General features: G+C 43.1%; 1 protein-coding gene across 2 annotated transcripts; it reads left to right on the top strand.

The window, feature by feature from the left end:
- Positions 1–4,381: 4,381 nt before the first annotated feature.
- On the top strand, positions 4,382–21,110 carry SFPQ (splicing factor proline and glutamine rich). 2 transcript variants are annotated; one of them, XM_025377867.1, is made up of 12 exons: positions 4,382–5,299; positions 5,992–6,180; positions 6,538–6,839; positions 6,934–7,029; positions 8,137–8,333; positions 8,439–8,523; positions 9,747–9,864; positions 10,548–10,596; positions 10,678–10,799; positions 19,778–19,825; positions 20,426–20,510; positions 21,016–21,110. In XM_025377867.1, the coding sequence occupies exons 1-10, from the start codon at positions 4,472–4,474 to the stop codon at positions 19,799–19,801; spliced, it is 2,010 nt and encodes a 669-aa protein (XP_025233652.1). In that variant the 5' UTR covers positions 4,382–4,471; the 3' UTR covers positions 19,802–19,825; positions 20,426–20,510; positions 21,016–21,110. The 2 variants fall into 2 exon arrangements, with proteins under 2 accessions (XP_025233652.1, XP_025233646.1); XM_025377861.1 differs by having other exon boundaries at positions 13,213–19,825.
- Positions 21,111–26,970: the final 5,860 nt, after the last annotated feature.

The following is a 26,970-nucleotide window of genomic DNA, read 5'->3' as shown; positions in this document are numbered from 1 at the left end:
GATCTCAGCTCACTGCAAGCTCCGCCTCCCGGGTTTACGCCATTCTCCTGCCTCAGCCTCCCGAGTAGCTGGGACTACAGGCGCCCGCCACCTCGCCCGGCTAGTTTTTTGTATTTTTAGTAGAGACGGGGTTTCACGGTGTTAGCCAGCATGGTCTCGATCTCCTGACCTCGTGATCCGCCCGTCTCGGCCTCCCAAAGTGCTGGGATTACAGGCTTGAGCCACCGCGCCTGGCCTTTTTTTTTTTTTAAATAACTGCAGATCAGGTGTGGTTGCTGACACCTATAATCCCAGCACTTTGGGAGGCTAAGGCTGGAGGATCACTTGAGGCCAAGACTTTGAGACCAGCTTGGGCAACACAGCAAGACCCCATCTCTACAAAAACTTAAAAAGATGCATGTGGGCCAGGCACGGTGGCTCATGCCTGCAATCTCAGCACTTTGGGAGGTCGAGTCAGGTGGATCACCTGAGGTCGGGAGCTTGAGGCAAGCCTGACCAACGTGGAGAAACTCCATCTCTACTAAAAATACAAAATTAGCCAGGCATGGCAGCGCATGCCTGTAATCCCGGATACTCTGGAGGCTAAGGCAGGAGAATCACTTGAACCTGGGAGGCAGAGGCTGCAGTGAGCTGAGATCACACCATTGCACTCCAGCCTGGGCAGCAGGAGAAAAATTCCACGTAAAAAAAAAAAAAAAAAAAAGAAAAGAAAAGATTCAAAAAGAAAAAATCTGCTGGGCATCGTGGCGCCCACCTATAGTCCCAGCTATTTGGAACCCTGGGGCAGGAGGACTGCTTGAGCCCAGGAGTTTGAGGCTGCAGTGAGCTATGACCGTGCCACTGCACTCCAGCCTAGGTGACATTGAGACCCTGTCTCTAAAATAAATAGGCTGGGCATGGTGGCTCACGCCTGTAATCCCAGCACTTTGGGAGGCCAAGGAGGGTGGATCACCTGAGGTCAGGAGTTCGAGACCAGCCTGGCCAACATGGCAAAAACCCTTCTCTACTAAAAATACAAAAACTAGCTGGGTGTGGTGGTGGGCACCTGTAATCCCAGCTACTTGGGAGGCTGAAGTAGGAGAATCGCTTGATCCTGGAAGGCGGAGGTTGCAGTGAGCTGAGATCGCTCCATTGCACTGCAGTCTAGGTGACAGAGTGAGACTCTGTCTCAAAAAGAATAAATAAATAAATAACACTCTGGCTGCCATATGAAGAATGGATCAGAAGACTGAAATATTAGTGGTTGCAGGACTTTATGTAAGACATAGAGATGGAGAAGATTAGGATGTAGTGGTAGAGGGGGAGGATTCAAGACATACTTTGGAGGTAGAACCGATCTTTGGATTTTTATAAAGACCAGTTCTAGGTTTTTGTTTTGAACAACCAGGTGGTACTATTTACTATGCTGGGAGAGTATGGGGGAAAGAATAGATTCAGTTGATAAAATCAACAGCTCCAAGTTGGACATATTAAATCTGATATATCGGCCAGATGCAGTGGCTCATGCCTGTAATCCCAGTACTTTGGGAGGGCGAGGTGGGAGGATCACTTGAGACCAGGAGCTCAATTACAGGCTCAAACCAGTTCACCTGGCTTTACTGAGCACTTAGAAAGTACTAAACACTTCACACCATCCTTATAATGTCCCCCAAAAGCAAGTGTGTCAGAAAAGTGAAAGATCTTGGGACAATACCCTGCTCAGATGGAAACAGCCTGTTCTTTACCATTATGCTTTTATTTATTCATTCACTCAACAAATATTTATTATCTCTGTGCTAGTGTCTGTCTTAGGTGCCAGTGACACAGCCTTAAAGAACTCAGAGTTTCAGTCCAACAGAGGAGACAGACTATAGACAAGTAAAGAAATAGGCTGTGTGCTGTGGCTCATGCCTATAATTCCAGCACTTTGGGAGGCTGTTCGAAGTCAGGAGTTTGAGACCAGTCTAGCCAACATGGCAAAAACCCGTCTCTTTTAAAAAAAAAAACAAAAATTAGCCAGGCGTGGTGGCAAGTGCCTGTAGTCCCAGCTACTTGGGAGGCTGAGGCAGGAGAATCGCTTGAACCCGTGAGGTGGAGGTTTCAGTGAGCCGAGATCACGCCACTGCATTCCAGCCTGGGCAAGAGGGCGAGACCCTGTCTCAAAAAAAAAATCTAATATATCAACTAAGTCGTCTCCAGTTGGCAATGTCTAATAAATAGCTGGATATCTCAGACCTGAGCAGGGCATGGTGGCTCACATCCGTAATCCCAGCACTTTGGGAGGCTGAGGCGGGTGGATCATCTGAGGTCAGGAGTTCAAGACTATCCTGGCCAACATGGTGAAACTCCGCCTCCACTCAGAGTTAAAAAATTAGCCGGGCATGGTGGCACGTGCCTGTTGTCCCAGCTACTTGGGAGGCTGAGGCAGCAGAATTGCTTGAACCCCGGAGGCAGAGGTTAAAGTGAACTGAGATCGTGCCACTGCACTGCAGCCTGGGTGACAGAGCGAGACTCTGTCCCAAAAAAAAAAAATAATAATAAAAAGAATCATGAGGTTACTATGCTGTGTGAGCCAGAAGGAAAAGTGATGATCAGTAAGAGAAATGCTTGAACTAAAGATTTCAGAGATAATGCAGTTACTGGTAATAGTAAACAGGGGTAAGTGTGATGAGGGGAGGGTGGGAGACTGGATGGTTGATACAGCTTAGAAGGAAATACTATTGAAGGAGGTAAGGAACTGAGCATTAGGGTGTTGGGTGGGTCATCTGCCTGGATCTTTTTTTTTGTTTTTTTTGAGACGGAGTCTCACTCTGTCCCAGGCTGGAGTGCAATGGTGCGATCTTGGCTCACTGCAACCTCTGCCTCCTGGGTTCAAGCGATTCTCCTGCCTCAGCCTCCCGAGTAGCTGGGATTACAGGCCCATGCCACCACGCCCCGCTAATTTTTGTATCTTTACTAGAAAGGGGGTTTTGCCACGTTGGCCAGGCTGGTCTCGAATTCCTGACCTCAAGTGACCCTCCCACCTCAGTCCCTCAAAGTGTTGGGATTACAACCGTGAGCCACCACGCCTGGTCCTGCCTGGATATTGAATGAAGAGAGTTAGAGGCAGAAAAGGAGGTAATAAGCTACGAGCTAATGTTGAGGTAGGAATGATTCCCCAAAAGGTCTGTGGACCTCAAAGAAACTAGAGATTGTGAAATACAGGCTGGGTGTGGTGGCTCACTCCTGTAATCCCAGCACTTTGGAAGGCCTAGGTGGGTGGATCACTTGAGGTCACGAGTTCGAGATCAGTTGGAGTGCAGTGGCACAATCTCGGCTCACTGCAACCTCTGCTTCTGGGTTCACGCCATTCTCCTGCCTCAGCCTCCCGAGTAGCTGGGACTACAGGCACGCGCCACCACGCCCAACTAATTTTTGTATTTTTACTAGAGACGGGGTTTCACCATACTGGACAGGCTGGTCTCGAATTCCTGACCTCGTGATCCATCCGCCTCGGCCTCCCCAACTGCTGGGATTACAGGCGTGAGCCACCGCACCCAGTCAAATTTTTGTATTTTTTAGTAAAGACGGGGTTTCGCCATGTTGGCCAGGCTGGTCTCTAACTCCCGACCTCAGGTGATCTGCCCGCCTCGGCGTCCCAAAGTGCTGGGATTACAGTCGTGAGTCACAGCACCCCGGCTAACATTGTAATTTTTTTTTAAGTACCTTAGTCTGTTCGTAAAGTGTTGAGTGGAATATTTACATTCCTCCGGTGATTGGTGTTTGTGTGTATACACACACACACACACACACACACACACACGGCCTCTTTTGGAACAATGCGCGCACCCACAAAAGCCTATTGAAAAGTTTATACTGCTACAACAAATCTGTATTCCTATGAGGTTCCATAATGAAATCAGTTAGGACTGTGTGTTTTTGAAATAGGTAAGATTTTACTTCTCTACTTTCATTGACTTGGCACTAGGTAGGGTAGATAGCAGGCACTAAATTTCTGACTTTGAATCGGAAAACATCTGTTTTTCTGGGCAAGGATAGCAGATTGCTCCTAGGGGAAATCAAGAAAGAAAAGACACCTCCAACGCTTCTCCCCAGGAGCGGATAGGGCCCTGGTTATTTGCTTGCAAGTGAAAATTGCCCTGGCATACCCATTCAAATTTCTCCTAACAAATCATAGTGGTCTACAGTCAACGCCTTCTTCGCTTATTGGCCAACTGGAAACTTCAGTCCCTCCATGCCTCCCGCCTCTCACTCAGGGGCCAATAGGAAAGATCAGAGTTTCGCAACTTAGTGTCATCAAGCATAGTAATTGCAATTGGCTATTGGAGCTGTCGATCGAGGGGTAGGCGGGGCCGTGCCACTGGCCTATATAAGAAGAGGACAAAGGCGGCGCGCCGCCTGTGTCATCCGCCATTTTGTGAGAAGCAAGGTGGCCTCCACGTTTCCTGAGCGTCTTCTTCGCTTCTGCCTCAACCGCCCCTTGACCACAGAGATGTCTCGGGATCGGTTCCGGAGTCGTGGCGGTGGCGGTGGCGGCTTCCACAGGCGGGGAGGAGGCGGCGGCCGCGGCGGCCTCCACGACTTCCGTTCTCCGCCGCCCGGCATGGGCCTCAATCAGAATCGCGGCCCCATGGGTCCTGGCCCGGGCCAGAGCGGCCCTAAGCCTCCGATCCCGCCACCGCCTCCACACCAACAGCAGCAACAGCCACCACCGCAGCAGCCACCGCCACAGCAGCCGCCACCGCATCAGCCGCCGCCGCATCCACAGCCGCATCAGCAGCAGCAGCCGCCGCCACCGCCGCAGGACTCTTCCAAGCCCGTCGTTGCTCAGGGACCCGGCCCCGCTCCCGGAGTAGGCAGCGCGCCGCCAGCCTCCAGCTCGGCCCCGCCTGCCACTCCGCCGACATCGGGGGCCCCGCCAGGGTCCGGGCCAGGCCCGACGCCGACCCCGCCGCCAGCAGTCACCTCGGCCCCTCCCGGGGCGCCGCCACCCACCCCGCCAAGCAGCGGGGTCCCTACCACACCTCCTCAGGCCGGAGGCCCGCCGCCGCCGCCTGCGGCAGGCCCGGGCCCGGGTCCAGGGCCTAAGCAGGGCCCAGGTCCGGGCGGTCCCAAAGGCGGCAAAATGCCTGGCGGGCCGAAGCCAGGTGGCGGCCCAGGCCTAAGCACCCCTGGCGGCCACCCCAAGCCGCCGCATCGAGGCGGCGGGGAGCCCCGCGGGGGCCGCCAGCACCACCCGCCCTACCACCAGCAGCACCACCAGGGGCCCCCGCCCGGGGGGCCTGGCGGCCGCAGCGAGGAGAAAATCTCGGACTCGGAGGTGAGTGTCTATGGGAGCGACGCGTCGGCTCCCCTAAGATGGCGGCGGCCCCCTCCTCGCCCCCGCCCCCGCGCTGGGCTTCCATTTTGTCGGCCGCCGGAAGGGGCGCCTGCGCGCGCCGTCGTGGGGGCGGAGCGGCCTCGCGGGCCCGTCAGTTGGCCGGGGATTGGCCGCCGCCGAGCCTTGCCCTCCTGGCGGGCGGAAGGCTAGGGGAGGTCTTCTTTCGGAAGGAAGCGCCGGGCTGCTGTGGTCCGCCTTGCGGAAGGTAGCTTGTCTGTGGAACTGGCGTAGTGCAGAGCGTGCGGCGTTGTTTTGGAGAGAACCGGGAGGTTCCGTAAAAGCGCAGGCGCATATCGTGTAGGTTACAGTGGCGTTTGGACTTAATACTGTTTTCTTATTTTCATAATACGATTTAGATTTTGTTAGGGACTCTCAACATATGTGACTGACAGAGTTGCTGATGGACGTCTGCTCTTTGGGGAAGTGTCTGTTCTCGAGCATTCTGGATGACGGGGCTCCTTTTTCGGTGTTAAGATAGTTGCTCATGTTAGAAATCTCACATAGTAAAACCTTGATTGTGACCAAACGGAACAGAAAGGCAACTCATAAGTTTCAGATAAGAAAATACTATCTTGGGGATTTTCACTTGCAAAGGTCTCTGGTGTTTGTAAACTTCTTTCCTTTTTCATTAGGGGTTTAAAGCCAACTTGTCTCTCTTGAGGAGGCCTGGAGAGAAAACTTATACACAGCGATGTCGGTTGTTTGTTGGGAATCTACCTGCTGATATCACGGAGGATGAATTCAAAAGACTATTTGCTAAATATGGAGAACCAGGAGAAGTATTTATCAACAAAGGCAAAGGATTCGGATTTATTAAGCTTGTGAGTGTAGTTGTTTAATTTTATGTAGAATTAGAAGGGGTGGGGTGTTTTTGTTTTTGTCGTCACTACAAACGCTGAAGGCTTGGTTTTTAAACTGGGGAGAATAAATTGGTCTTTTTGATTTTCACCATTCTTACAGGAAAAATATGCCTGTGGTATAATGCATTATTGTTGCTACCCAAGAGAAAAGAGGGGTAGGGTGGGTAAACTAAGTCGTGTTAGCGGGTGCTGCCTAAAGGTAATGCTCGAACTGAGCTGGAAGAAGAAAAGGAGTAGGAAGTAGGCTTATGACAATTTAAGAGTGTAGACATCAACCAATTTTGGGGTTATTAACATGAGTGTCTCTGATACTTACAGGAATCTAGAGCTTTGGCTGAAATAGCCAAAGCGGAACTTGATGATACACCCATGAGAGGTAGACAGCTTCGAGTTCGCTTTGCCACACATGCTGCTGCCCTTTCTGTTCGTAATCTTTCACCTTATGTTTCCAATGAACTGTTGGAAGAAGCCTTTAGCCAGTTTGGTCCTATTGAAAGGGCTGTTGTAATAGTGGATGATCGTGGAAGATCTACAGGGAAAGGCATTGTTGAATTTGCTTCTAAGCCAGCAGCAAGAAAGGCATTTGAACGATGCAGTGAAGGTGTTTTCTTACTGACAACGTAAGTTGTTTATTGTAATAATTTCTATCGACTTATATGAGACGGTGGCAATAAAACTGGAACAAAGCTAAGATGGAACCATTTTTGTTACTAGAACTCCTCGTCCAGTCATCGTGGAACCACTTGAACAACTAGACGATGAAGATGGTCTTCCTGAAAAACTTGCCCAGAAGAATCCAATGTATCAAAAGTAAGATTGATGAAACTTTTTGGCAGTTTTTAATTTAAGTGTAAAGGAGAAAATTGTTTTAGTAATTTTCCAATTTTGCTTAAAATATGCAAAATTATTTGATGTAGATATGCTTCTTAGTAAAAAATCTGAAGCTGAGAAAGATTTGAAGCTGTTACTCAGATGGCTGTTTGTTTCTGAGGTGGGTACATTCACATGCAATCCTGTTTTGTCCCTACAATGATGGCATAAAGTCGTGTGTGTGACTGAAAGTCTCTGTTGCCCAGGCCAGAGTGCAGTGGCATGATCTCACCTCATTGCAACCTCTGCCTCCCGGGTTCAAACGATTCTACTGCCTCAGCCTCCCAAGTAGCTGGGATTATAGGCATGCGCCGCCAGTCCCGTCTCATTTTCTATTTTTAGTAGAGATGGGCTTTCACCATGTTGCTAGGCTGGTCTCGAACTCCTGACCTCAAGTGAGTCGCCCACCTCAGCCTCTCAAAGTGCTGGGATACAGGCATGAGGCGCTGTGCCCGGCCGAAGTACTTCCCCGCCCCCGAGCTGGAGTCGCTGTTGTTGGCCCAGGCTGAAGTGCAGTAGCTTGATCTCAGCTCACTGCAACCTCCACCTCCCGGGTTCAAGTGATTCTCTTGCCTCAGGCCTCCAGAATAGCTGGGATTGCAGGTGCCTGCCACTGTGCCCGGCTAATTTTTTGTGTTTTTAGTGGGGACGGTGTTTCATCATGTTGGCCCAATGGGTCTTGAACTCATGACCTCAGGTGATCCACCTGCCTCAGCCTCCCAAAGTGCAGGGATTACAGGGGCGAGCCACCGCACCTGGCTTGGAGTACATTTTTATGGGTGGAACAAATAAGCCTCAGTAAGGAACTTGGCTAGAGGAAAACAATTAGAAAATGAGGAAGGTAGGATTTATCTCCAGTGCCTGTATTCTCTTTTGCTGAGTATTCTGAGTATTTTTGCTGTGAAAATATTTTAAGATGAATCAGGATAATTTTTGCTTTTTGTACTCTTTGCAGGAAATAGAACAGGAAAAAGACCAGTACGAGGGCAAGTATTTTCTGGTGTGCATTCACAAATTGGTTCATGTTTAAATTTTGTGTATTATTAGGGAGAGAGAAACCCCTCCTCGTTTTGCCCAGCATGGTACGTTTGAGTACGAATATTCTCAGCGATGGAAGTCTTTGGATGAAATGGAAAAACAGCAAAGGGAACAAGTTGAAAAAAACATGAAGGATGCAAAAGACAAATTGGAAAGTGAAATGGAAGATGCCTATCATGAACATCAGGCAAATCTTTTGCGCCAAGGTAAAAAGATACCCGCATGAACATCACTGCTACATCACTGCTAAGGTCAGTTGTTTTTTCACCCAACCTTGTTAATGAGAATCCAAAATATTTTCCAATGTTCAGATCTGATGAGACGACAGGAAGAATTAAGACGCATGGAAGAACTTCACAATCAAGAAATGCAGAAACGTAAAGAAATGCAGTTGAGGTAAAATTGTGTTTAAGGTTTAAACCTTCATTTCTTTTTTTTTTTTCCTTAGAAATGTATCACTCTGGGCACAGTGGCTCACACCTGTAATCCCAGCACTTTGGGAGGCTGAGACGGGCGGATCTCGAGGTCAGGAGATAGAGACCATCCTGGCTAACATAGTGAAACTGAAAATACTCTACTGAAAATACAAAAAATTAGCTGGGCGTGGTGGCAAGTGCTTGTAGTCCCAGCTACTTGGGAGGCTGAGGCAGAGAATGGTGTGAAGCCGGGAGACAGAGCTTGCAGTAAGGTGAGATTGTGCCACTGCTCTCCAGCCTGGGCGACAGAGTGAGACTCTTGTCTCAAAAACAACAACAAAAAACCTGTATCACTGTTGCCCAGGTTGGAGTGCAGTGGTGCAATCTCAGCTCACCACAACCTCTGCTTCCTGGGTTCAAGCGATTCTCTTGCCTCAGCCTATTGAGTAGCTGGGATTGCAGGCATGTGTCACGACACCTGGCTAATTCTTTCTGTATTTTTAGTAGATAACGGGGTTTCGCCACATTGGCCAGGCTGGCCTTGAACTCCTGACCTCAAGTGATCTGCCTGCCTCTGCCTCCCAAAGTGCTAGGATTACAGGCATGAGCCACCATACTTGGCCATTTTTTTCCTTCCTTTTTTGAGATGGGCCCAGGCTGAAGTGCAGTGGCGTGATCATAGCTCACTGTAGTCTCAAACTTCTGAGCTCAAGCAATCCTCCTGAGCATCTGGAACTTCAGGCACAGGCCACCACCCCCCAGCTAATTTTTTTTTTTTTCTTCTTTTTTGTGGAGATGGAGTCTAGGCTGGTGTCAAACTCGTGGCCTCCTGAAGTACTGAGATTATGAGATTACAGGCATGAATTACCAACCCTGGTCTTAAAACTTGATTTATGCACTAACATTTATATTCTGACATTTATGAAAAAGATGTACTTAGTTTTTCAGGTCAGGCAAAATACAAAGGTTAAATATTATGTCAGTGTTGGTTTAACACTTAAAGTGGAATACAGTGTGAGATTTTCCTTAATAAAGCCTACATTCTTTGCCAGAATGTCTTTAGTACTATGCCCCTAGACTCACTCTAAGCCTTTGTGTTTTTTAGCTCTAACCTAGTTCTTAGGCCAACTGCTATGTTTCTTCACATTGAATTATAAAAGATGTGGATAACACTTCAGTTATGTGCTTGATGGGTATTTCTAGGCAAGAGGAGGAACGACGTAGAAGAGAGGAAGAGATGATGATTCGTCAACGTGAGATGGAAGAGCAAATGAGGCGCCAAAGAGAGGAAAGTTACAGCCGAATGGGCTACATGGATCCAGTAAGTCAACCTTTACGGCCTTCTAATTGGAGTTGTCTATAGAACTTGCAGGTACCTAGAAGGAAATACAGGAAATTTAAATATCAAATTACAGTGATTTTCTGTTTTTTTTCTTTTTCTTTTTTTTTTTAATCAAGTATATTATATTTGTCTTGTATAGGTCAGAGGATTTAATTGAATAGGAAATTTTTTGTGTTTGGAGACAGAGTTTTGCTCTTGTCACCCAGGCTGGAGTGCAGTGGCTTGATCTTGGCTCACTGCAACCTCTACCTCCTGGGTTCAAGTGATTCTCCTGCCACAGCCTCCCGAGTAGCTGGGATTACAAGTGCCTGCCACCACGCTTGGCTAATTTTTTTACTTTTAGTAGAGATGGCGTTTTGCCATGTTGGCCAGGCTGGTCTCGAACTCCTGACCTCAGATGATCTGCCTGCCTTGGCCTCCCAAAGTGCTGGGATTACAGGCGTGAGCCACCACTCCCGGCCTTGAATAGGAAGTTTTATAGGTCTTTGGATAATTGAGTCTAACTTAGTTTCCAGAATATTGATTTCAAAAATAATTCAGATGATGAACTTTTTGAACTTTGCCATGTTTTTTTATTTAACTCTTGAAAATTTTTCAGTTCTTCAGAATGCTTGGTTTGGGTGTGGTACTGGTATATTGATAAGGAATTTTTTTTCTTCCAGAGGGAAAGAGACATGAGAATGGGTGGCGGAGGAGCGATGAACATGGGAGGTAAGTATGAAATTTAAATTTAACGACATAAGTAGAGAGTGGTGTTCTGGTGGAGTTGTAACCACTATTTTTGTTTTCTAGATCCCTATGGTTCAGGAGGCCAGAAATTTCCACCTCTAGGTGGTGGTGGTGGCATAGGTTATGAAGCTAATCCTGGCGTTCCACCAGCAACCATGAGTGGTTCCATGATGGGAAGTGACATGGTAATGTATCCTGTGGGACGTAGTACCAAGGAAAATCTCGTTTTCACAACTTAGATGTGTTTTTTTTTTTTTTTTTTAATAGTAGGTGACTGGACCTCTTAGTTTCCCCTACCAATTTCATACATAAATATGTAATATTGAGGAATACTTTGGCAACATAGAAGAACTCGGTATGTGGTAACCTAAACAGGTTGCCAACAAGGAGTCAATGCTGTTAGTAGTATGTGGAATTACCTTTGGCAATAAGTAGATTTAGGTGCTTTTGAACTGTAGTGCATGGCAAATCCAAATTCTAGATGCTAGATAATGTATCTGATTATTCTACATCCAAGTGAGAATAATCAAATGGCAAACTGTCATTCTTTAAGCTGGTATTTGCCATAAGTAGGAATCAGACTTGTAGTTTGAAGCTTTAGGCATGTTTTAGTGATGTGTAGGACTTTGACCTATATTTGGTGTGGCTTCTACCCTATGAAAAGGGAATTGAGTGTTTTGACTCGTCGTTTCCCACCTGTTGGGCCTGTCTGTAGGTATACCTTCTAAAATCAACTGACATCTCCATTTTGCTACAGAGTAGCAAAAATCAACAATAATTTTTAAGCATACTAATGGTGTGCATTTGATCTGAACCTTCTTGATGCTATCATGTTTCAGCTGTAAATATAGCCTGTCAGATGCTTAGAATAATCAGTTGAACTGGCGTGAGTGGCTGCGTTAGGGCTTTACAAATCGCTAGGACTGAATTTTGGTGGGTTTAGAGAGTGCATTTTTATAGCTGAATTGAATGTGATGAGTTCACTACAGGCTTTTGGCAAAGGAGGGGAGCTGCAGTGTGTAGCTCATAAGATTCATTTAATAAATAGAAACATAAGGATTTAGTAAAGGACCTTACCTGTTTATAATCTACCTAAGACTTTTTGGGAATTAAAGTTAGAATTATAAATGGCTGGTTGGGTAAAATGTAATACTGTGGGCTTTCTTCAGATTTTTCAGAGTATGTGGGTAACATTTTGGTTTAATAATAATCTTCCTAAACAACAGATTGTTAGGCAATGTGTAAAATCTAATTTGACCTTATGTTCTCACAATTAAAGGTTTATATTCTAGGTAACAGGTAGCTGATAGCTCCTGGGTTCTCAGCTGTTGTAATTAACATAATTATGAAAGCCCCAAATTTTTCTTTTTTTAGCTCTTAGAGGTAGAATACAGAACAATGAGCCAAAAACCCTGTAATTTGTAAGATTTTGTAAAAAATCTTATAAAAAAGATTACGGTTTAGTCATTTTGAGTAGCTCTATAGTATTTTGTTTTAAAGAAGTTGAAATTGTGTATAGGAACAGTTAAACCCTGCTGCCATTTTAGTTTTTTATTTGGAGTAATACTCATAGTAACTGGTCTGTTATAAATGGAATGAGAAAAACAGTGTAGGCTGCTGTGTTTGCATACCTGAGGGGTCTGCTGTTGAGGCACATACGTTTCTATTGAAAACTTCTGTCTCTAGAATTACGTAAAACAAGATGGGAATAATGAAGTCACTCACTGCTTTATTGCAGTTACTTTAGCTTGGTGTTTCACTGTTTGGGAAGTATCTAAAACATGGAATTACAGCAAAGTGTCTGTACTTTTCAAAGACCTAAGGGAAAAGATGGACTGATGAAGGTGGGTGGGGTTTGTTCATTCAGTTTGCAACAATATAGGATAGTGCTGAGAATGTAGTTGTTCTGGTTATATAGTGGTGGCTCTGAAGGTAGTATGCCTGTGAGAATTCGGCAACACAAGTTTTTTGATCAAGTTATTGTGCCGGTTAAGTGACTAAATCTATTAGTCTTTTATGCTTTTTCTTTTTGTAGTCTGGTAGCATTTTATTAAAACTTTCAACCTTTTAAGTTTTCTGCAACTTAGCAGATGTGTCTTAAGATCTTGAAAAGCACAAGGTTTCTTAAGCAGCACATGCCACTAACTGGTGAGTAGGTCTTTGTCACTTCATTGAGTGAATTGAATCTCTGGTTGGGCTTGTTAGGCTTACTTGGAAATTAAATTTCCTGTTCAGATGTTGAAAGTGAGAGTTTGCAAGCTTTTCATTGGGTTAATCTGATGTGAAATTTCTTAGAACTCATTTTGGAATGGATTTTCACATCTGCACTAATTCTTAAATTTTTTAGCACTACAGGGAAGATCTGTTCTTTGAAACAGGTGTATGAGAATGGCTCAAGTGGGAACATACCACAAGGCATGTATTATCGTAAACTAATTTTCAAATTACCCTTTTTTCCTTTCTATGTTCCCGGTACCTGTGGATCGACTCATTGGTGATTGTATCGACGAACGTTGACTACGGAACCTTCTAAAATATTTACTTAACACACATGGACATCAACTACTTATAATGAACTGTTAATTACTGTTCCAATAGCGTACTGAGCGCTTTGGGCAGGGAGGTGCGGGGCCTGTGGGTGGACAGGGTCCTAGAGGAATGGGGCCTGGAACTCCAGCAGGATATGGTAGAGGGAGAGAAGAGTACGAAGGCCCAAACAAAAAACCCCGGTTTTAGATGTGATATTTAGGCTTTCATTCCAGTTTGTTTTGTCTTTTGTTTAGATACCAATCTTTTAAATTCTTGCATTTTAGTAAGAAAGCTACCTTTTTATGGATGTTAGCAGTTTATTGACCTAATATTTGTAAATGGTCTGTTTGGGCAGGTAAAATGATGTAATGCAGTGTTTGGAACAGGAGAATTTTTTTTCCTTTTTATTTCCTTTTTTTTTCTTTTTTACTGTATAATGTTCCTCAAGTTATGGCAGTGTACCTTGTGCCACTGAATTTCCAAAGTGTACCATTTTTTTTTTTTTTTTTACTGTGCTTCAAATAAATAGAAAAATAGTTATAATATTGATCTTCAACTTTGCCATTCATGCTTCTATGCACATTAGGCTAGGTATTCCACATTGAAAGCATGAGAGTGTCTAGGCCTTTGAATGGCATATGCCATTTCTGGGAAATTTATCTGGAGGCTAAGTATTGCTTTCTACAAATAACTGCCCCCTTTGTTTTAAAAAGAAGAAATGCATATTGAAGTAGTTTCATGATTTGTTTGGCATATAGGAAGCACGCTGGTGCTAAGGATTTTTAAATGGTTATGTAAGCAAAGCTGAACTGTAAATCTTCATTCAGGAATATGTATTAAGATTGTGGAATGGGTGTAAGACAATTGGTAGGAGGTGAAAGTGGGTTTGATTAAATGGATCTTTTATGGCCCTATGATCTATCCTTTACTTGAAAGCTTTTGAAAAGTGGAAAGATCATTTTGTTGCATTTCCCCATTTCTTGTTTTTAAAAGACCAACAAATTTCAAGCCCAATAAATGGCTTGTATTGAACTTTTACATTTGAATTAAAGATTGTTAAACATGAAGCCTTTTCATGTATTCAAGTGATTTATAAAGATGGGGTGTAGTCTAAAAAATGAAACTTGAAAATAAGAAGATTTAGTAACTGGGCTGGGCGCGGTGGCTCACGCCTGTCATCCCAGCACTTTGGGAGGCCGAGGCAAGTGGATCATCTGAGGTCAGGAGTTCAAGACCAGCCTGGCCAACATGGTGAACCTCTGTCTCTACTACAAATACAAAAAATTAGCTGGGCGTGGTGGCAGGCGCCTGTAATCCCAGCTACTCGGGAGGCTGAGCCAGGAGAATTGCTTGAACCTGGGAGATGGAGGTTGCAATGAGCTGAGACCGTGCCACTGCACTCCAGCCTGGGCAACAGAGCGAGACACTGTCTCAAAAAAAAAGGTTCAGTAACTGAAGTAGGTTTAGTTATATATACATTTGTACTCTGTAACTTTTACATCTCCTTGTGCTACTTCTGTTGGGCAAAATCTATAGGACTATAAAAGTCTATTGGTTCTCTTCTAAGCTAGTGGTGACTGTTAACAAATAGGGTTGCAGATAATCATTCTTACTGTAAATTTGTTAACTTGTTTTTACTTAGTTTCCTTTTGATGTAGCACTAAATCTGGAGAAAGTTGCTCATGCTACACAGTACAAATATCCCTTCCTACCACGTTAAAGGCTTGGAATGTTTCCATGGTGTTGTCAGTTAATTGTCAACTTCATTGAACCCCCTTCCATTAGAACAAGAGACTTTGACTATTAAAGTAGATGGTTTATTGTTGCCTGTTAGTATAATAGGAGCCTGATTTACCAGTGTAAATATGTTAGAGGGACAACTTCCTAACAGTAGGTAAAGTAATTGAATGGTTTGGCTTTGTTCTTAGTTATGTTCCATTCAAATCTGTACATTATAGAACTCTTACTATGGAATGTGTCTTCCTCCTTTTCACCTCTGTTCTTGGTGCTAATTGGCAAAAGAAAAATTCTAAGTCAAACCTTTATTAACATGCTGAAGTTTAGTATTGTGTCTGTGTACAAAAGAAGACCTATTGTTGGAACAATCCGAGCACTTTCTGCATAGGAAACAGGATAATGCTGAAAGTAAACACTAGTGTATAAAAGCATCTCACTAAATTCTGGTTGTATGACTGACAGGTACATGGTGTGCTAAGGGAGAGAATCTCATTAGAAAATAATGCTCATTATTTCATTCACCAACACACTTGGAAATATGAGTAGTTTTACCATGGTTATATCAATGAGGAAGTTTTGTCCCAAAACAGATTATTAATTGGTGATACATAAGAGATTTTCTGTATGGAAACAAGGGTCTTGATTAGAAAGGAATCCATTACAGTTGGTTGAATTATATAGTTAGGGACTCTACTAAAGACAAGGAAATAAGGGGTGTTCATGGGACACCCACAGAGGGTGAACTTTTTGAATGTGTGGGTGGGGGCTGGTTGGGAAATGGGAAAATCTGCCTATAAAATTAATGTTTCAGTTTATTTTTCAGATTACATGCCTTTCTTTATAAGGGATGCTGGCACAGACCCCCTAAAATAAGCTTTTGGTAGTACTGTACCTTTGAAGAGTGGTGAAGGATGCTAATGGATAATCTCCTGAAAGTTGTGGCTTTTGATACCCTTACTGTGGACTGTAGAGTTGCTAAACGTTGTTTAGCAAATAATGTTGCTTAGTTTCAAATGACATTTGACTTTCATCACTGAAACAGCAATGTACCCAGGGTTGTAAGCTTACTCAAATAGACTTTCAATAAGTCTTCAATGTATATATGATAGTTTTTAGCCTAATGTGAATTTAAATAATCTTAATAAGTAGTTTATCTGAAACTTGGGGTGGGAAAGGGGAGGTAGCAATTTTGAAGTATTTTAGCCATTTTTCTCATTTAAAGAAACCACTTGTCCCCATTTCCTCTTCTCCACTGTCTCATAATTTTAAGAGGAACACTGGTTGTGTTTTATACTACTTCTCCCAATCTTTACAAAGTACATACTCTTAAGACCCCAGTGTATTTAATAGGTATTTTATAAGCATAGCCCATTGGCTCATGTTAGTGAAACCATAATCCTCTTTGCTTAGAACATTAATTAAACTCCTGAGAAGTACTACAAAGCCCACCACTCTTTATAGATGTATTGTACGACTAATATAAACAGTTAAAAAATGGGGAAATTGTAATGTTACGCCTGTGCAATTTTTAAGTGGCATATTATGGCAGATTAAAATTTAGATACTTGGCTTTTCTTGGGCAAGCCACTAAGTTGTGGCAGAATGTCTTCTGGTGTTCTTGGACTGCAATCATGCACTATTAAAGTAGTGGCCTGCTACATAACTGCATTTAGCCAGCATTTCTGCAGTGCGTAACTGTGAGGAACGTAGTACCGCAAATGGCAATGGACATTAGGACCCGGATGTAGTATTCCTGCTTGCTCCAAGATTCTCATTGCCGACTGCATACAGGTAGGTAACAAGCAATATAATCTAACTTGGTGACTTGCTATGTACTTTTATTCCGTGGGCATTCTGGCATCACACTTCTGACAATGAAATTACAGTGCAGCACCTAACACTTGTATGGTAAAGCTAGCTTACATCAAAACTGTGTGGGTGTGGGGTTAGAGCTGTAATTTGTTAGGCAGAATTCAGTGCTGTTGCAGTTCTCAGATAAAAAGTGCAAACTTGATTCTTTGGTATATCTGACTCAGTTGTGTGGTTTCCTTTAGTTGCATTGTAACTGAAGATAACATGGAACACATCAGTGGTGTGGGGGAGAGGGAACTAAACTCTACGTGGGAACTAGGGTGCTTTTAGCACCTTGACATGGGCCGTATAGCATGTGATAATTAGTCTTTATTGTAGCAAACTGACCTGCCCATAGATCGGCAATATCAGTAATTTCAGTATGCAATCTTGGTAATTCTACGAGTTGAGATGAACTGAAAGTACAGGTTTTTTTGTAATGCGATTTAAAATTTTTAGAAACATGGGCTTCATGAAAACACCATTGTTACTAACTTGGGCTTAGATGGGAATCTAATGTGAATAGTTCAAGTTATGGGACTTGTCTAAATATGTCTATACTCTAAACCTGGGGGAAGGTGGTGTGGAACATTGACTTGACTACAGTCGAATACATTTTGGGAATCATTCCCAATCATAAGACATCGTCGTTTCTGTAGGATGACTGCATATGTTCAGAGTAGCTTTTTGAATTTGGTTCCCTTAGCTTTAGGGATGTGATGTTATAGTCCAAAATGTTTACAAGAAAACCTAAGTCTTCAAAAGCACTTCTTCTGTTGCTTAGGACTTTGCATCAACTGTTGTTCCAGACCTCACTTCAACTTTTTGGTCTCTGAACTGGTTTTTAGCTAGCATACATGAGAGACAGCTTTCATTTATAATGTTTCTGCTCTGTAACTGGAAAGCGGTTTACTTTGCATAAATGCTGATGAAACCTTCATGACTATGATAATTTTCTTCTGTGTATCAAGAAAAAGAGCTTGCTCGTTGGCAAGCAATTCACAAGGTGGGGACAGACTTGTACTTTAACATGTAGTCCATTCAAGCCAACGACTTTGGACTCTACTGATGAAAGAGCAAATGATGACTAGTTTAGCTTCTGCATATCAATAATATAATGCAGATCAAGTATAATGCTCAATATTAGTGACATGAGTATCACTAAGTTACATAGAACCCTGATTGGGGTTTCCTGTGTCGTAATCCATTAAATCGGTGGCCAGTGCTTGCTGCCGTGGTTTAGTGATTGGGTGTTAGAAATAAAAACTCAGGCCTATTTCTTAACCAGTCAGTAACAATTTTTAGAGAATGTACTTGCTATAATATATGGACTTCAGGAACTTCATTGGGGTGGGGGGTTAATTTTGCCTTCCTGTTCACTTTAAGATGATTAGGCTTTTGCACTTTAGAATGAGAAACTTGTGACGTTAGTGTGTTCTTACTAGCTTTAATTTGTATCTATCAATGAATTGTGAATCTTAGTGCAGTGGGTTTTTTACAAAAACTCAGTCAAAAAGCTGGGAATTAAGTGGGTTTCAGTAATAATGCTATACTGAGGTGCTTGCATTGTATTTCATAATCTTGTTACAAACCAAAATTATTTTTAATGAGAGCAGTCTTGGGTTCAGAGGTGTGATGCCAGAATGTATTTTCGTACTGTTAGGCCCTTGGAACAGATACCGGTGCTTTCTGAAAGATGAAAGAAATGCAATGGGTGCTCTTCATGCAAGGTTGCAGACCTACCAAGAATGCATAATAGTCTCACTTTTCCCCAATAAAGAGATGCGTGTGACTAGTTTTGGACTTTTAACCTTAATGGGGGTTGCATGTCTCCTATTGTTAATCATTGTCAGCTGCAGTGACATGATCCACAGTCCTGCATTTACTGCCTTTCCCTTAATGATTTTGGACAGGTTTTAGAGAGCCAGGATGTTGTTCTGGGCCTTTATTTGGTTTTGGCTTTAGCTGATAATGTTTTAGTGATGTCAGCTAGTGCAGTTCTCAAATGGCTGCTTATTAGGGAAAGAATTCAGAGGATTTGACTGCTCCTAATCATCTGTCATTGCTGCTAGATAATGATTGGCAATTTTTAAGACTCAACTGGAAATCTCAACAGTTGCTGGTAAACCATTAAACCATAAAAGCGTTGCTTTTCAACACCAGTGCTGAAAAAAAAGATGTTTTTTTTTTTTTTGAGAGTGAAAAGGGCTTGGACGTAGGATAGGATAATGTGGAGAATGGGGGGAAGAATGCAAAACGATATAGTATCCCTTATGGATGGTACATGTGCAACAGGGAACTCTTATTTCATATACCCTTTGCAGTAATCATTCAGGGAGGAAGAAAAACCTGGAACTTGAATGAAGGCTGATCTTTGTTTTGTGCACTGTGGCCCTGCCAGGCATATAGTGAAGGTGAATGAATGTCTTCTTCCTCAGAAAATAATTGGTTCCTTGCTGTCCCAGTAAGGCATAGCTTTTCTGGCCCTAACTTTAAAACTCAGTGAGGACTTAGACGGGAAAGAATGAGGTAAATACAAAGGATTGCAGGACAACTACTGCAGCATTGTGTACTGTGGGAAGGGGAGTTGGGCACTCTTGGAGGACTCCTGCTGAAGGTGGTCAGCCCGCCTGACAATGGAAGACATACTTGAATGGGGAGCAGGGTATGTGCTTTCATATGAAAAAAGAGCTGATGTTAAAACTCATTTGGTGAGGTCAACGTTGTCACATACCTTCACATAAGGGATAGTATATTTTGGGTTGCAGTCAAACTTGTGCTCAGACTGGTGAAAATAAGAGTTAGGCTTTTACATTTTAAAGAAAATGCAGTTTTCATTCTAATTCAGGTGTCTACTTATTTTATGTAAGAATAATTTTAGATTTCCCCCCCATGAAGTTTCTTCCTATTTTTTTTAATGCTGTAACTTACCCCCAATCTTTATCTCTGGAATTTTACTCTTTAAATTTTGAAGTTGACTAGCATTTTCAGACCTTTATTTTTATACCCTTGTCTTTTATATTAACTTTTTCTCATTATTCTTTAGGTAAGAATGATTGATGTTGGCTGATACTGGAGTGCTCGTTCACATGAAGTAAGTTTCCTTAGAAATCTTAACCCCTAGAGGCTTTTGAGTTTGATTTAAATAATTTCATTTAGATATGTGGGGTGAAATTTTGGTATTTGAGATGTTCACCTTTTCTAAGGTAATATCTCTGTGTTTTGGTTTGTAAATAGGGATGTATGTGAGAAAGCAAGTGAGAGGCATTAAACAAATGTCAAACAATATAATTCAAAAATGGTGGATGGTTATATAACAATCATAGAACAGAAAAGAAAGCTTGACTTAAGTGGAAAGGCCATATTCTCGATACTCAGTTCAATTTTAGACTCTATCTAAAATTCCCATGATTCTTTTTTTACTTACACACTTAAGATGTAAAGAAAATGTAGGAGAAGGTCAGGCATGATGGCTTTACACCTACATTCCTAGCACTTTGGGAGGCAGAAGCAGGAGGATTGCTTGAGCCCAGCCTGGGCAAAATAGTGAGCCCATGTCTCTACAGAAAAAAAAATATAGCCAGGTGTGATGGTGTGTGCCTGTGGTCCCAGCTCCCTTGGAGGCTGAGGTGGGAGGATTGCTTGATCCTGGGAGATTGAGGCTGCAGTGAGTAAGTTACATTTTTTGTTATAGGTGGGTAGATACTTCTCAAGACATCACACAGCGTGAGCCAATCAAGGAGGGAAGCCACAAGCAGTTAGACTGACAACGTTTCTAGGTAAGTTGAATGATTCTTAGCCTGTTAAACGGTCTTCAGAAAGAAAGGCGCTTGGGTGGAACAAAAATAATACTAATGTGGGAACCTTTATTTATTTATTTATTTGTTTGTTTGTTTTTGAAACGGAGTTTCACTCTTGTTGCCCAGGCTGGAGTGCAATGGTGCAATCTTGGCTCACTGCAACCTCTACCTCCTGGGTTCAAGCGATTCTCCTGCCTCGGCCTCCCGAGTAGCTGGGACTACAGGCACCCACCACCACGCCCAGCTGATTTTTATTAGAGATGGGGTTTCACCGTGTTAGCCAGGATGGTCTCGATCTCCTGACCTCATGATCCGCCCTCCTTGGCCTCCCAAAGTGCTGGGATTATAGGCATGAGCCACCATGCCTGGCCAGTTAATAAGATTTCTTTGGTATTAGTTCACTTGACAGTTATATAATGTTATGTTTGAGAATTTGGTAACTCTGATTCTTGTATCCTTTGGAGTAATCATACCCTTTAATTAGCAGGATCAGGTGAGCTGTGTCCAGAAAACCAACAAGAAGGAGTGGAAGGAGGAATGAACGTTTCATTCTCATTAATAAAGACATTATCCTAATTATCCTATGGTTTTGTTTTTGTTTTTTTTAGTACTCATTTATTTTCTAGAATTTTCCTGACTTCAACGTATTCAAAGTGACATTTTTTAAAAAAAAAGTCTGTATTACAGACACAGAACCAGATTAAGTATAATTCAGGATCCTATTGTGACTTGGCAGTGCTGCTCTCAGTCTCAATTACTGATCAATTTTTATGGTCCTTTTTAGATATTTGCCTTCACTCTGTAATTTTTATTTCTAAAATTAGCATGTTATAATTTAGCAATTACTACCTACATACTTCTCCTTGATTGGATTTCAGACATAGCATTTTGTATTTCCAACTTCTGTGTGTGCAAACTATCATGATGGTTATGAGATAGTCACACATCGCTTCACAAACAAGCATAGTCAAATAACAATATAGTCATATCCCCTTATCTGCAACCATGGTTAATCACAATCTCAGTTATTAATTTTTAAATTGTGTGCTTTTCTGAGAGGCATCCTGTCCTTCCCACCTTGGATGGGATACTGGGAATGTTGGATACAGTATATTCATGCTGAATATGCTATTTGCCATCCAAGAAAAAAAAAAAGGCCATGTAGGCTAGGCCAGGCTTTGGTACCGTTTGTGGTTTTGGGTATCCACTGTGGGGGGATCTTGGAACGTATCTCCTTGCAGACAAGGGAGGACTCTACTGTGGTTTGATTGACCTGAGTAGTAATGAAGGGCTGTCAATTTCTCGAAGTCAAAATTTGATAATGGAGTGTGATCTGGGTAATTTTTGAGAATATCTAAATGTAAGGAAAAATCTGGAATTGACTATAAAAACTGCTTAGTAGAAATTGTAGACAAATTACCTGTCCCCTTCACTCTTGGAGACCTTATACCAAAACTTGCCAAGCTGTTAGTCTCGTACACTAATTTTTTTTTATTTGGTTTTTTTTTTTTTTTTTTTTTTTTTGGAGACTAAGTCTCCCTCTTGCCCAGACTGCTGGAGTACGGTGGCACCATCTCAAAAGGTTCAGTGCAACCTCTACCTCCCGCGTTCAAGCAATTTTACTTCAGCCTCCTAAGTAGCTGCGATTACAGGTGTGCACCACCACACCCAGCTAATTTTTATATTTTTAGTAGAGACGAGGTTTCACCATGTTGGGCAGGCTTGTTTCAAACTCCTGACCTCAGATCATCTGCCCAACTCGTCTCCCAAAAGTGCTGGGATTACAGGTGTGAGCCACTGCGCTCAGCCTCACACAAAACGTTCCAGTTTTACAGTATGTTCTGCCAAAGCAAGCGCTCACTAAAGCATTTGTTCAGGATCAGGATGAGATCTGAGGCTCATGCTTAAAGGTATTTGTGTTGCTGTGTTTACTGTGGACTTTAATTTGGGGCCTCATTACTAATGTTGCAGAATTTCAGACAATTGTTTTGCCTCAGTTGAGCAAAAAAATTTAGGTTTGCTTGAGATTATTTGAAATAGCCACAAAGGAAGAGTTAAGGTACATCATCCACTCATCCCATGAAATTTGAGAAGCTGTGTACAGTTACTCCCAGGAATGAGACCAAGATCTGGTCAATTTTTTTCATGCTTTGTATTTTTTAAATAATCAGGTCAGCTTACACCCAAATCAAGAATCTTCTTGGAGTCATTGGGCTCAATTCTGGGTTTTTTGTTTTGTTTTGTTTTGTTTTTGAGACCCAGTGGCTCTGGTGCCTAGGCTGGAGTGCAGTGGTGCAATGTGGGCTCTCCGCAAGCTCCGCCTCCTGGGTTCACGCCATTCTGCCTCAGCCTCTCGAGTAGCTGAGACTACAGGCGCCTGCCACCACGCCCAGCTAATTTATTGTATTTTTAGTAGAGATGGGGTTTTCACCGTGTTAGCCAGGATGGTCTCAATCTCCTGACCTTGTGATCCGCCTGCCTCGGCCTCCCAAAGTGCTGGGATTACAGGCATGAGCCACCGCACCCGGTGGCTCAATTCTGTTAATACTTAGTTTTCCCTGTGGGTCTGAAGCCTTGTGGATCTCAAGGCAAAAACAATATGAAGTATATTATACTGGTTAGGGGTATGTGAGATCATACTACCAGAATTAATACATTATTTCTGCAATTTGCCTAGCTGTATTATCTCACAAATTTGTTTAGTTGTAGTTTGCTCATCTGCAAAACACCTTTTTCACAGGGTCATTGAGAGAAAATGATGCAAAACATTTAGCAGTGCCTAAGGGTGCAAAAGGAGCACATGGTATTTTCAAGCCTACCAGTGACCAAGGTTCACAGGCAAAAAGGATGTTTCCCTTAGTATACCATGTAATTAGAAGAGCCTGATTAGCAGTTTTTTGATAGCAAGGGAGGAAATTTAACTTTCAGATCATGTAGTCCATAGGGAACAATTAGAAAGAGCCTAAGTACTGAATGGCATGGAAGTCCCAGGAGAGGCCATTCATTTGTTGCAAGTGTACTTAACCTCAAATGGTAAGTAGAATTAAGTCCAAGAATTGCTGCTTAGCAGGGTTGTTGATTAGTTGGTATGTTAAGTACTTGGCAATACCTCACTCAGGTGTTCCAGAACAATAGTCTTTAAGGGTGGAGAAGCCTAGAACTTAAAACATGGCAAAGCCCACATTTTAACAAAATGGCACATAATGTTTTGTATCTAAAACAGGTTTAGTTCTAAACAGACTTGAAGCAGCACAGCACTATTGAAATAACTAAAAGATTGAGAGGAAAAGAAATTGTGGAAAGAACACACATAATTGGGGAAATATTCCATAACAACATTGTTAACATGGTAATACTTCACAAACTAGTAGGCTACAGATTTCAGCGTAGCCCTAGCTGATTTCTTGAAATTGATAAACTGATTGTAAAAATCACATAGAATTTTAACAGCCAGAATAGCCAAAACAATCTTGGAAACAAATCTTGAACAAAGTCGAATTCACATTTCTGATTTCAAAACTTACTACGAAGCAATGGTAATCAAGGCTGTTGTATTAGCACAAGCATAGACTTACAGTAATAGAATTGAGAGTCCAGAAATAAACGCTCACGCATATGGTCAGCTGATTTTCATCAAGGGTACCAAAATCCGATGGAGAAATAATGGTCTTTTCAACAAGTGGTGCTGGGAAACAAGGTAGCCACATGTAAAATAATAAAGTTAGACCCCACCTCACACCATATACAAAAATTGAAAAATGGATTGAAGCCCTCAATATGAGAACAAAACCCATAAATATTTGCAAATCATGCAGCTGATAAGGGCCTTGTATGTAGAATATATAAAGAATACTTAGGACTGGCTGGGCATGGTGGTTCGTGCCTATAATCCCAGCACTTTGGGAGGCTCAGGCAGGAGGATCACTTGAGGCCAGGAGTTCAAAGCCATCCTGCACAACATGGCAAGACCCTGACTCTACAAAAAAATTAAAAAATAAGGTGCATGTGGTGACACCCACCTGTAGTGCCAGCTATTCAGGAGGCTGAGGTGGGAGGATCACTTGAGCCCAAAAGGTTGAGGCTGCAGTGAACTGTAATAGCACCACTGCACTCCAGCCTGGTGACAGAGCAAGACCCTGTCTCCCTGTCTCAAAAAAATGAAAAAAATAAGAATATTTAATAAGCACACTTAAGACATAGGCACTGATGCCTGTAATCCCAGCACTTTGAGAGGCCAAGGCAGGCAGATCACTTGAGGCCAGGAGTTCCAGACAAGCCTGACCAACATAGTGAAACTCTTGACTCTACTAAAAATACAAAAAATTAGCCAGGTATGGTGGCTGGTACCTGTAATCCCAGCTACTTGGGAGGCTGAGGCAAGAGAATTGGTTAAACCCAGGAGGTGGAGGTTGTAGTGCACTCCAGCCTGGGTGATGGAGTGAGACTCCATCTCAAAAAGAAAAAGGCAAAGAAGGTGAATAGATATTTCTCAAGGAAGATTAGTAAGTGGCTAATAAGCACATAAAAAGATGCTAGACATTATTAGTCATAGGGAAATCCAATCAAAACCACTTTACAATCACTAGAAAGGCTAGAATCAAGACCAGGCATGGTGGCTCATGCTTGTAAAACCAGCACTTTGGGAGGCCAAGGTGGGTGGGTCACTTGAGGTCAGGAGTTCAAGACTAGCCTGGCCAACATGGCAAAACTCCGACTCTGCTGAAAATACAAAATTAGCCAGGTGTGGTGGTGCGTGCCTGTAATTCCAGCTACTTGGGAGGCTGGGGCAGGAGAATCATTTTATCCTGGGAGGTGGAGTTTGTAGTGAGCTGAGATCGTGCCACTGCACTCCAGCCTGGGTGACAGCGTGAGACTCCGTCTTGGGCCAGGGGAGCAGGGGGCAGAAACGGAAACCCTCATATACCACTGGTGGAAATGTAAACTGATGCAGCCATGTTGGAAAGCAGTCTTGCAATTCGGCAAATAAACATAGAGTCACCATGTGACCCAGCAATTCCAATGCCCAAGAGAAACGAAAACATATTTGCTTAATAACTTGTATGCAGATGTTTATAACAGCATGAATAGCCAAAAGGGCCAGGCTTGGTGGCTCACATCGGTAATCCCAGCACTTTGGGAGGCCAAGGCAGGAGAGTTGCTTGAGCCCCAGAGTTTGGGAGTAGCTGTCCTGGGCAGCATGGTGAAACCCTATCTCTACAACAAAAACAAAAATTACCCAGGCATGGTGGCACTGTACCTGTAGTCCCAGCTACTCAGGAGGGTGAGGTGGGAGGAACACTTGAGCCTAGGAAGTCGAGGCTGCAGTGAGCTGTGATTGTGCCACTGCATTCCAGCTGAGGTGGCAGAGTGAGACCCTGTCTCAATGATAATAATATAATAATAATGATAACTAAAAGGTAGAAACAACCCAAATGTCCATCGACTGATAAACAAAATGTAATATTTTTAATCCATAACATGGATTAAAATAATGGAATATTATTAATCCATAACAAGGAATGAAGTACTGATAACATGCCACAATATGAATAAAGCTTGAAAACATGCTAAGTGAAAGAAGCCAGTCACAAAAGACCACATATTGTATTCACATGAAATGGCCAGAACATGGAAATCTACAGAGACAAAGTCGATGAGTGGAAGTGGCTGAGAGAGTGATGGGGAATAATATAGGTGGATCATAGCTGAATGATGCAGAGTTTCTTCTTGAGGTAATCAAAATATTCTAGGCCAGGCACGATGGCTCATGCCTGTAATCCCAACACTTTGGGAGGCTGAGGTGGGTGGATCACCTGAGGTCAGGAGTTCAAGACCAGCCTGACCAACATGGTGAAACCCCATCTCTACTAAAAATACAAAAATTAGCTGGGTGTGGTGGTGCATGCCTATAATCCCAGCTACTTGGAGGCTGAAGCATGAGAATCACTTGAACCCAGGAGGTAGAGGTTACAGTGAGCCAAGATCGAGCCACTACACTCCAGCCTAGGCAACAGTGTGAGACTCCATCTCAAATTAAAAAAAAGGAAAGTATTCTAAAATTGAGTGGTGATGGATGCACATACCTGTGAATATACTGAAAACGATTAAATTGTATAAATGGATGAACTGTTAGGTGTGTGAATTATATTTAAGTAAAGCTTTATTGAAAAAAGACTGGGGCCGGGCGCGGTGGCTCAAGCCTGTAATCCCAGCACTTTGGGAGGCCGAGACGGGCGGATCACGAGGTCAGGAGATCGAGACCATCCTGGCTAACACGGTGAAACCCCGTCTCTACTAAAAATACAAAAAAAACTTAGCCGGGCGTGGCGGCGGGCGCCTGTAGTCCCAGCTACTCGGGAGGCTGAGGCAGGAGAATGGCGTGAACCCGGGAGGCGGAGCTTGCAGTGAGCTGAGATCCGGCCACTGCACTCCAGCCTGG

This window comes from Theropithecus gelada, chromosome 1, assembly GCF_003255815.1.
Source record: "Theropithecus gelada isolate Dixy chromosome 1, Tgel_1.0, whole genome shotgun sequence".
NCBI lineage: Eukaryota > Metazoa > Chordata > Mammalia > Primates > Cercopithecidae > Theropithecus > Theropithecus gelada.
The sequence above is the reverse complement of the archived record's forward strand: the minus strand, read 5'-3'. Positions and strand labels throughout refer to the sequence as shown.

Bases quoted from the DNA above. Each gene is read 5' to 3' on its own strand.
- SFPQ (XM_025377861.1), top strand. From the start codon at position 4,472: ATGTCTCGGGATCGGTTCCGGAGTCGTGGCGGTGGCGGTGGCGGCTTC. The intron at 7,030-8,136 runs GTAAGATTGATG...GTGTATTATTAG, and splicing joins AAGAATCCAATGTATCAAAA to GGAGAGAGAAACCCCTCCTC. The intron at 10,800-13,212 runs GTAATGTATCCT...CTGTTCCAATAG, and splicing joins CCATGATGGGAAGTGACATG to CGTACTGAGCGCTTTGGGCA.